The sequence below is a fragment of the Triticum aestivum genome, chromosome 6B, assembly GCF_018294505.1.
Source record: "Triticum aestivum cultivar Chinese Spring chromosome 6B, IWGSC CS RefSeq v2.1, whole genome shotgun sequence".
Classification (NCBI taxonomy): Eukaryota; Viridiplantae; Streptophyta; class Magnoliopsida; order Poales; family Poaceae; genus Triticum; species Triticum aestivum.
Window position 1 is genome coordinate 28,109,246 of NC_057810.1, and position 11,231 is coordinate 28,120,476.

The following is an 11,231-nucleotide window of genomic DNA, read 5'->3' on the forward strand; positions in this document are numbered from 1 at the left end:
CTGCTTTATTTTATTCTTCTATTTATTTCTGAGTAGTTTTTTTTGCTGTATTTAGTTTCTTTGTGAATATTTTTGCTTTATATATTTTTTTTTCCTTTTCTGCATTATTTATTTTCTTCTATTTATTTCTGAGTAGTTTCTTCTTCTTCTTCTTCTTCCTCCTCTTCTTCTTGAGTTCAATCCAATAATTAGTAGCGTGCAGGGAGCGCGCGGTTCATACCAAGGCTCTTTTCCTCTTGTCTGAATCTAAAGTGTTGTGGCCTAGCACGCGCAAGACATTTTGTATCGAGTTTATGTTTGTGAACTTGTTCGAATAAATTGTTATATACTGTGCCTCCAAATGTCAGCTCAGCCTGTGCCATAATGATCACAAATTTCACTTTAAAACGTTAGCTGGAAATTTTGAAGGAACTAGCAAAGTGGCCCGCGCAAATGCGCAGGCAACATCTTCACTATCTATTTATATATTCTTTCATTTTTTTTCTGCTCCATAAGAGTGTGCCATAAAAGTCATTTTTTATTTATTACAAAAAATGTTGTTTCTTAGTACTCATACTCTCTAGCATTCCAAAGAACCTTACAAATATTTTATCTTAGACATATGTTGAGCACCCACCTTGCCTTAACTTTTAAGCCATTATCTTCAAGTACACAATTGTTTTCAAATTAACATTTACGTTCAAAAAACGGCACATGCCGTATTCTCCATTCCAAGTTTGTAAAGTATCTTGAAGTTTATAAAAATTGTTGTGGCTAACCTTCTTTTGCATGATTCTTGTCAACATTGTCATAAATATGAACCCTTGTATAAAGTTGATCGGTCGTTCGATCAAACCCACTGTGCGGTCAATCATATAATATATGGAAAATTAGGAGTTTGTTTGATCCTCTACAAGAAGAAAGAAAAAAAAATATGTAATGACATACTCTTCAATACCGTCAAAAGTTTTGCTTGTTTCCAGACATTGTGCCTGTTATGGAGAACCTATTCATAAGTTACTTTGGCATTAATGACATATTTAATTCAGAAGTGAAGTGTTAATTGGTGTAGCATGGTTAACTTATAGTTTTGTATTTATATATAGCTTAAAAAAATCAAATATCTTATAACAATAAACATTGCAGGATAATCAAATATTTTTATGTGATGTTGGAATTTCACATGTTGTATGAAGGTGCATTAGCTCTTGGGTTACGAATGTGATCAGGTAAAGCCTAGTGGTGTTTTTTTTCGTGGAATGGGTGTAATGTTTTGTGCTGGTGAAATGGCGAGGCAAAAATAAGAAGAGAGGAATATCAAGTTTTGATCGTCAAATAGGTTGGTTACAATATTAGTGTCTCTTCATTTTCTCTCTTCCATTTCTTGTTTCGTGTTACATTGTGTAATATGCTAACGATGGTGAATTAAATTTCAGCATAAATTTTTGTGCCAACATGTTGTCTCCGATGAAATAATTAAGCATTACAAAAGTATAATTCATGATACGTCTAGTTCCAACAGTTACATGATTCAAATGCTAGTTATTCTTTTCTTTATGGATTGTGAAACGTATAAAAAAATTGACAAAGGGAATACATTAATATTGCGAAGATACCAATTACACCCAGCCTCTACAACAACGCAATGTCGTAAAGACATTACGTATGCACACAACCAAAAGATAAAAAGAAGAAAAAGAAAAGACCCTGCTACAGTGAAACCTATAAATGGTGACTGGTAACTCCTAGTACTTACAACATGGTACAAAATAAAGAACATGTTTCATCTATACTTTATTAGTTAAAGAATACTGAGAAGGTAACGAAACTTAAATGTGATGAAACAAAAATGACAGTACATAATAAGTTGAAGGGTTTCTCTAACTTATAAATCTTATAAAACCCAAGTACGCAGTTAGGCGCATCTCTGTTGGAAATAACAGCACATATTTCAGTGGTCCCCATAAATTTCGAAAAGTAAGTCAAGAAACTATTTACTTTGCGAAATGTATCCTCGAAATGTATTTTGGTTCCCCATACATATTTCAGTGGTCCCCATACATCCTCGCCCTCTTCTTTGCGGGCAGCCGCCGGAGCGTGGGCTCATCCAGGTGGACCAATCCTCGACGAGAACCAATCCTCTCCCCAAAACCTAGCGCACTCGGGCAAATCCTCTCCATCCTTCGAGCTCTTCTCTCTTTCTGCGCCGTCTCGCCTCCCCTGCTCTCGCGCCGCCGCCTTCTCTCCCCGCCCCCCGGCGCTCAAGGTGCAGCAGCAGGGGCGCTCCTACGTTCTCCGTCCAGTCAGGTCCAGGTCGCCGGCATCACGCGCCGCATGCCATGAATCTGGATCTGGTGCATATCTTCGCCCGGAGAGTAGGAGCAGCAGTGAGGGCGGCAGAGGAGCCCATCCTGGATGAGCCCCGCTCCGGTGGCTGCCCGCAAAGAAGAGGGCGAGGATGGCTCCCAGTTCATGGAGGAAACGCCTGTCACAGGTAAGCTTTTTCTTCATCGTTTACTCATCTTTGTATAGTAACCTGAGCTCATCCCGTGATTCGTGGGAGATCAGGGCAGGCATGTCTTCATGGTGCTTGCCGAGGAGCAGGGTCGTTGAGGAAAAGTGGTGGTTGGGGAGGAGGACTCCCTTGTCCTTGGTGTCCGGGCCGCCATGGCTGACGCCGGAGCCGTTGGCTGGCCTTGAGGTCGTCAGTCGTTTGCGTCCTCGTCATCAATCCAACAACCAGGTCCTCGATCCATCTGCGGCCGCTGCACCTCCACAGTACGGCCGCCGCCTTTTTGTTTCCCTCTTGTGTTCATCATCTCAGAAATTTTATTGGCACTGGATCATGCGGGAGGAGATCCCTGAGGCATTTGGTTCTTGTGGGATTCTCACACATCTTGCAAGATCAACAACAAGTGGCTGAGTCTTTACATTATTCAGAAAATCTATTTTTATCTTTCATTTATTTGTCTAATTTATGTGCCCGTGTCCTTGCCTCCGTTTCGCTCTTATTGAAGTTCCAACGAATTTCTGTGCTACATAAGAAGTACTAATGCTAATATATTACAATTTGGTATCCACAACCTTCAGTCACGGGATCTTGAGAAAAGCACATTAGGCATTTTGTTTGTGTCAACTATACAGAATCTGCAAAGCCTTTTTTTTGTGCAGAAAAATTCACACTCTGCATTAGTTGCAAAGATACTGATTTTGATCTTAACAATTATAGTTGTTGTTCAAGCAGTAGGAGATCTGGCAACCTCACGGGCATCTCATTCAGAATTCACGTCCTATCTTCAGAGTTTAGCTTAGCGTATTTTTTATTTTCTGCTTTAAATTATTTTCCTCATGTGACACAAAAGGCTTGAAGCCTTCTCTTAACTCACACTTCTATGCTAACTGAACTTATTTCTGGTTGTAAGATGAGTTCATAGCGAAGCAGGCCAACATCTTCGTTGCACTGCATCGACTGCATATGACACAAAAATTGGTGTTCAAGCACACAGCTGCTGTATTTTGTAAATCGTGACGTGTTCATATGATTTTGTTTACTGAAGGTATTAGTTTTTTCGAAGCCTTTTTGTCTACAACTTTGCTACTTCAAATTTTTTTGTCAGCCAGAGACGCTCATGGTTCTATCTGCTGTCTACTTTTACTAAAAGTTCAAATACTTGCTGTTAGTATGAATGATCTTTCGCTACTTTAAGTTTTTGTTATGGTCTTGTGTGCCGATTCATGATTTAAACACTCAAAATGTCTGGTTCGCATATTTGTGCCTAGCCCTATTACCAGCAGTGTATTTTTTTGCCGAAAGAAAGATAACAGTGCTTTGTTTCTTTAACTTTTCGGCCGTGTCTAATTTCTCGTAAAAGAGAGAATTTGATAGAGACAGACAACCTGAAGATCTGTGAACGTTCGAGTGTGCAACCTCCTCGCCGCTGCTGTTGCGTAGCTGGCAGCAGTATGTGGCTGCTGCCGAGATATGTGCAGTTTACTCTAGGTTTGGTGATGGTTTTGAAAAACACCTGTCAACGAATTTAGTAGCATTGTGGGATGATAAACCAATTTTTTCTGTTTTCTTTGCTCACAGAGTAAGAATATGCGTGCAAGTTCTTTTCCCTAGGATGTAATTTCTTTTGCTGAGATCGATTAAGCCTGGGTCAAGGTGGCTGTTGCCGGTTGCCCAATACTTGTTTGTTGTAATGCCTTACTCAGTGAGATTTCTTTTCTTGTTGCCTATACTCAGAGGTTCTGCTTGAAGATTCTCTAATCACTTTCTTTGTTTTTTTTTGCTAAGATCTACTTCCAGTTTACTTCAATGTTACTAGACTTAAAATGTACTATCTAGCATACTAGCACATGTGTAGATGATGCCTCCTTTTATCCTTAAATGTATGGAAAATGGTGTTGTTTTCCCATCGTTATGTTTAACAGAAGTGATGCTATGTTGTCATATTCAAACTATATTTCTTTTTTGCAGTATCTTGGAAGGGGTCATTATTTTGATACTTGCTTTATAGGAATTCACTTTCTTTGCCTAGAACTTGTGATTTATGGCTGATGCCAATTCCACCTATGTAGGTGCTTCGCAATTATAGGTGGAAAATTTGGCATGGAGGCACATAGGATTGCTGATTTTGTTTTTGGATTGGCCCTTGCGAGGGAGACCGAAGCAAACTCCAACAGGTTTCAGGTGTGCATCCTCTATTCCTGGTGTTTGTTTCCCTAGCTGACCCTGAGAATTGTACAATTTGGTAAATATAGTTAGTTACTTAGTTTACTGGCAGTTGCCATAGTCAGAGCGCGTACAAGTTTGGTTTTACGTAGGTTAGTAGATGTCATTCAGTAATCAGTGAAAATTAGGACTGAAGAAAGTGTGCCTCCCTATTTTGTGCAGATAAATGCTTAAGGTAGTCGTAGTGTGACCAAATTAAGTAAACTTATACAATAAGCTTCTTTATTGTTACACTTGTGGAAACTAAACTGCTGCTGTATCGGTTGTTCTTTTGCATTTTTCCTCTGCAAAGATATATATTAACGTACAAACAGTGCGCACATGTTAGCCTTTTGTCCGCGATGGCCGTATTAGCATGCCTAGCTACCAAGTATAAATAGTATGTGCATCACTTAGAAATAGAGCATCCCAGTGGAATATGGATGAGGTAAGAATTAGGAAATTTCTCTCATATCTGACTGATCTATCGGAAAAACTGATCTCCTACAATGTAGAGTGAATCTCACTAAAGAAAACCCTTCTGTAAAATATGTCCAAATATAATAAATATTGCAGTTTAACCTCACCATAATAATTAACAACTGCGAACTTCAAGGGACATTTATTACTACAGTTTTGGTATGCCTGAGATTTTTTTTTGTGATCTTTGCTTGGAAAGAGGAAAAGGCATATTTAAAGACTCAGGTCAAAGGCTGATCTGCTGTGTTTATATGGTTATGGATTTCTAAAATTTCATTTACCTAACAATGGATCTATGCAGTGCAATGTTCTGTAGTTTACTACACCTTACCAATCTCCTTCCCTGTACAAATGGTGCAAGTATTTTAGAGATCTCCACTTAGTGCAAAAGCCTGGTGACTAATTTCTTTTTGCATTGCATACTTTTGAGTAACACATTGGCTGTTGTAGCTTTTGTATATTTATTTATTTTCTAAATATGGACCCCCCCCCCTGCTCTAAAGGAGTACGATTTGTAGCTGGCTAACTTATATAACACGCACACATTACTCTGTTTTTCTAATGAGTGTATGTGGATGCATAAAATAGTTGAGGATCAATTTCTATTCTCTATTTCTTTAGTGAGTATATGTGGATGCATAGAAACAATTATCTATTTTTTTCAAGGATATATGTTGATGCATGGAAAACGTGTATGGTGCGTTTCATTTCTGCTCATCCTAATCTAACCAAACTGACCCCATGGATTTGAGGTTGCCTTGCCTGCCAGGTTTGGACATGTTCTTATTTGTACTAAATCACTAAACTAAATTGTATAAATAAAAAAGACCCCCCTTGATTAGTAACATTCTGCAAGTGTATTGTAACATCCCAAAATTCTAAATTTTGGAATGTTATAATAAATAGATAGATTTGATTGTTTGTTTGATTGTTGTGTGATTGAGTGAGTGAATTTGAAACTTCTAAAAGTTAAATGAGAGGGAATAAAAGGACTTTCCCAAACTTTCATTTTGCTTTTATGATCTCCGTGAATTCAAATTCTTTTCACCACAAAACCCTGGAGAGAAGATGACATGACTTCTTCCATTTATTTAAATGACAAGGGGTGTTGAAAATATTTGAATTTCATTTGGAAAATATTTCCAACCCAGGAATTTTATGCAACTCAATGACTTCCAGGAGAGAAGATAAAATGACTTCTTCAAAACATATGAAATATGAGTTGGGAGTTTCAAAGAATTAAATTCAAAGTTCTTTTGAATTTATTTTCAATTTGGAGTTATTGAGTTTTATTCAAATTATTTTTCTCCAAAAATAACATATATGGAAAATACGGTAACATGATTCCCTACAATAGAAAATTGGAGAGAAATAAATTTGAAATCATTTTGGTATTTTTAAAATGATTTTTGTTGGATTTTACTAGGGTAGTAGCACTCTTTGAATTATTTGAATTTTTCTAGATTTTATTTGACTTGAAAAAAAAATGTTCATATTGTAGAAAATATTTTTCCAGAAATTTTAATATATTATATGTCTATATAATATTTTTATTTATTTTTGTTTCTATTATTTTTGATGTCTGCAAAATGTTAAAAAAAACAAAAAAAAACTCTTCCCTCCGACTGGACCGGCCCAGCACCAGGCCGAGCCGCCAGCCCAGCCCAACGCCTCGCCGTCCCCAACCTGGCGACGGACTCCGTCGTCCACACGCCGTCGTGCCGCCATTGGGAGACGTGCCGCCTCCGGCCTCTCCTGCCCCCTCCTCCACGCCACCGAGACCCCTCCCCTCCTTAAAAGCCAGCTCCCCCGCCTCTCCTCTCCTCCTCGCACTTCACGCCGCCGCCGCACCTCTTGCCGCGCTCGCGGAAGCCGTCGCTCCGGCGAGATCCAGCCACCGCCGCCCGCTCCACTCCGTCGCCCCCGACCGCTGCCGCCACTACCATCGTCACCGTCGAGCCGCGCCGCATCCCCCCGTTCACTCCGCCGAGCCGGAGAGCCACCGGAGCTGCCGCCCCGGCCGGACCCGAGCCGCCGCCGTTGTCCTCCCCGACTCCGGCGATCATCGTGGTAATCGCCGCCTCCCGTCCGTTGGATCTGGATCGAGCGATCCAGATCTCGTTCTGTTTTTTTAATGTTTTTTTATTATTATACGGTGAACATTCGTTAGTTAGGGTTTGCACCGAATGGTTTTTCCGTTCGTTAGCGAACGTTCGCTAAATAGCCTTTTCGTTTTATTTTAGTTTTCTGCCAGGGACCCGTATGTAATTAGTTTCTTCACAGATTAGTCCCTAATCTTCAAACGCTCACTACGTTTCAACCGTTTATCCAAATCCAACGAAACTAACGCTCACTTCTTCGTTGTGATCTCCTCTATCCAGTAATCCAACTCAAACATGTTTTTGAAAGTTTAAAATTTGAATTAGATCAGATTTGAATTTGAACTTCGTTTGATCATAACTTGAGCTTTATAACTCCGATTTAGTTGATTCTTTTTGCAAGTCGAAGCTCTTGACCTAAACTTTCTGATAAGGCCAAATTCACATAATTTTGGCCAGGGGGCGGTGTATGCCTGGACGTGGCGGATCGGGGGATCCCGTGGCCACACTAGTAGAAAAGGGGGCATTTGTCCCGGTTCGTAAGGGCCTTTAGTCCCGGTTCATGAACCGGGACTAATGGGTCGTTACTAATACCTCCCCTTTTAGTCCCGTTTCTAACACGAACCGGGACAAGGTCCTCCACGTGGCCGGTGTGCCGAGCCCAGGCAGGGGGGCCTTTGGTCCCGGTTGGTGGCACCAACCGGGATCAAAAGGTGATGTTTTTTTAAGAAAAAGTGGCTGCTTTAGGGGTTTTAGGGGTTATTTTTAGGTTGTTATGAGCTAGCTAATAGAGAGAAGTGTCCTCTCTTTTATCTTCGTCCTTGGTTTACCAACGCTGCTGCTATGTTCATTTCACCCACTGATATAATAACTCATGCATGCTCGCATCATACATCATCATATATAATAACAAGTCCTACTAATCATGCATCATCATATATACAACTTCTACTCGTTATTAATAATAAGTCATACGATCATCATCCTCATAGTCATCGAATCCAACCCTACATAATTGTTCTTAGCACAAGATCATCAGTATCAGGTAGGACCTAAACAACCTTAAGGTAAAATAGCATAAAATAATATAGACCCTGACTCTCCATTATAAAGAATGGAGATCATCCTGTCTCCAATTTTTGCGCTTCGCTGCCTTTTGCTTTCAAGAAGCTCCTTACGACTATCCATATATTTTTTCCATTCTTTAATTGTCATGTCTCCACTTCTTTTAGAAACCCGGTATGGACAGTTCAGATTCCTAGGAAGACCTGGTTGTATGTTCAAAACATGAAGGCTACCGTGCGTATACATCAGATGAGGCACACAATCATTCAGGATTATCTGCTGAAAAACATATTAATAACTTCGTAGTTAGCAATGATGTACTAGTTTTAGAAGTGTGCAAAAAGATGCATGGATGTCGTAATAATAAAAAATCTCACCAGGGTATCTCCATGGTAGTTACTGTAGTTCAACATGTGCACTAGTGGCACGTATTGACCATAATGTTGAGGAGTTCGATTGTAGACATTGTAATTCTCAAGATCAGTACAAAATGCGATCAAATGATTTTTCTCCCTATAAGTTAATTCGGAGTCATCGGTGTAGTGGGTTTTGTCTACCATCTTCCGCACATTCTTTGAAGAATGAAAATAAGTTGTCAATGGAAATAAGATGTCAACTATTTTGAAATGAACAATATAAATTAATTAATAACTATGTTAAACTCACATGGGGGAAGAATTGGAGGTGTATCCCCAAATCGAAGGTCTGTCTTGCTCGATTGTAGGATCACCAAGATCCATGGTGACAAGCATACCCTCATCAAAACCATACATCTTGCAAAGTGCTTCCCAATTTTTGGAACCAAAATTGATTACACTCTCAGCATTGTACAGCTTTACTTGAAAATCCACACCATGATGGGTCCTTAGGAGAATTGTTTTGGTTTCCATACTTTCATGGTCTTCAAAACCTATCCTCTCCAAGACATAGCGTCTTGCATAGCATGGGATAAGCTAGTCGAATTGGAAAACATGAAAAATACACGTTAAATTAGTTGAAGTCGTGCTTAATAACCGAAAAACTATTGTCATCGTTGCGTACCGTATGAACATCAAAGGTCTCCTCGAGCTTAATATTGAAGCGCCGATCTTCGTCCAGCTCAATGAACCTATCGCACATACCTCGGTCCTCGTGGCACCAGTCGCACTCCCCCGGGCGGTTTTCGTCGTCCGAGTATGACATTTCCGGCCTATGTTCATAATTCAAATATTAAACTAGATCATTATTATTAATCACGGATTGACTATCGGTGATGGTACGTAGCTCCTCCTTTCATTCCCGAGTGCAATATTACACCAAATTGTCTAGCACACGGGAATGAAGGAGAACTTTTCCAATATGAGCATTCAATAAGCAAAACCAAATCATAAAATAAAGTAGTATTCAAATTAGCATGCATTCAATTATAAGCAAAAGTACATCATCTCTTGGTGTCCGTACATCGTCGAATATTATCACTAATATAGCATCACTAATACAACTAGAACCGTAGCGCCCGACGGGTATCGTCGCGGGCGGTGGACACCCAAAGATAAGGAACCATCACAGGATCATAGCTCTAGTGAGATCCTTGAAGAATCTGCCAGGTATTGTCGAACCTGCCCTCAAATGCAACCATGTAGCGACGGACGTGCTCGTCCTCCTCGCTGACACGGTGACGTACCACCTCCGCGGTGTCCGGAAGCCTCGGCACCGTCACTGGCCCACGCGACCGCCACCAAACAAGGATGGGGTTAACAACGGGCTGCCTCCTCACCAACCTACGTCCCCCGGAAGGTAGCACCTCCCAATACCAGCCCGGCGGAGCCCAGTCCCGAAAATGGCCCTGATCAAGCAGGCCTCCACCGCCGAGTCGACGACGACGAGGATGCGGGATAGGCATCATCGACGTCGATGCGGGAACTACTTCTATATATAGTTAAATAAAGTAGTTTTATTAATTAAATCAACTAGTTTAACTACTAAGCACTTACTATAAATAAATAATGTAGTACTTACTAAAAACAAACTACTTCTATATATAGTAAAATAAAGTAGTTTATTAAATCAACTAGCTAGTTCAACTATATATGAAGCACTTACTATAAATAAAATAAAGTAGTACTTAATAAAAATAGACTAGTTTAACTATAGTTTTATTATTTTTCTAACTAATTGTATTAAACACTTTCTCTTCTTTTTTTTCATTTTTCCTCTATTCTAAGTATGAACATATTCATAAATGACTTATATCATTCACAATTTTCCTATACATACACAATAAGTTGACAAAGAAAATAGTATGAACAAAAAAATCATTAAAATTCTATGAACAAAATTACAACAGAAAAGAATCATTAAAATTCTATGAACAGATAAAAATCATAAAAAATTGACATATTCGATCTTTGCATATATATGTGTTGGGGAACGTAGTAATTTCAAAAAAAAAATCCTACGCACACGCAAGATCATGGTGATGCATAGCAACGAGAGGGGAGAGTATTGTCCACGTACCCTCGTAGACCGAAAGCGGAAGCGTTATGACAACGCGGTTGATATAGTCGTACGTCTTCACGATCCGACCGATCCAAGTATCGAACGTATGGCACCTCCGAGTTCAGCACACGTTCAGCTCGATGACGATCCCCGGACTCCGATCCAGCATGGTGTCGGGGATGAGTTCCATCAGCACGACGGCGTGGTGACGATGATGATGTTCTACCGACGCAGGGCTTCGCCTAAGCACCGCAACAATATGACCGAGGTGGAATATGGTGGAGGGGGGCACCGCACATGACTAAGGAACGATCACGAAGATCAACTTGTGTGTTCTGGGGTGCCCCCTACCCCCGTATATAAAGGAGCAAGGGGGAGGACGGCTGGCCCTTGGGGCGCGCCAAGGAGGGGGAGTC

General features: G+C 40.3%; 1 protein-coding gene across 2 annotated transcripts; it reads left to right on the forward strand.

Moving 5' to 3' along the window:
* Positions 1 to 2,096: 2,096 nt before the first annotated feature.
* Positions 2,097 to 5,707, forward strand: LOC123133249 (uncharacterized). Of its 2 annotated transcripts, none has more exons than XR_006465203.1 (3): positions 2,097 to 2,473; positions 2,548 to 3,536; positions 4,561 to 5,707. XR_006465203.1 is itself a non-coding variant. In XM_044552764.1 (3 exons), exons 1-3 carry the CDS (start codon positions 2,319 to 2,321, stop codon positions 4,706 to 4,708), a joined length of 513 nt encoding a protein of 170 aa, XP_044408699.1. In that variant the 5' UTR covers positions 2,097 to 2,318; the 3' UTR covers positions 4,709 to 5,707. The 2 variants fall into 2 exon arrangements, 1 of the variants encoding a protein (XP_044408699.1); XM_044552764.1 differs by having other exon boundaries at positions 2,548 to 2,757.
* The last annotated feature ends 5,524 nt before the right edge of the window (positions 5,708 to 11,231 follow it).

Coding starts and splice junctions, on each gene's coding strand:
- LOC123133249 (XM_044552764.1), top strand. CDS start 2,319: ATGAATCTGGATCTGGTGCATATCTTCGCCCGGAGAGTAGGAGCAGCA. Junction 2,474..2,547: donor GGAGGAAACGCCTGTCACAG/GTAAGCTTTTTC, acceptor GTGGGAGATCAG/GGCAGGCATGTCTTCATGGT. Junction 2,758..4,560: donor GCGGCCGCTGCACCTCCACA/GTACGGCCGCCG, acceptor CCACCTATGTAG/GTGCTTCGCAATTATAGGTG.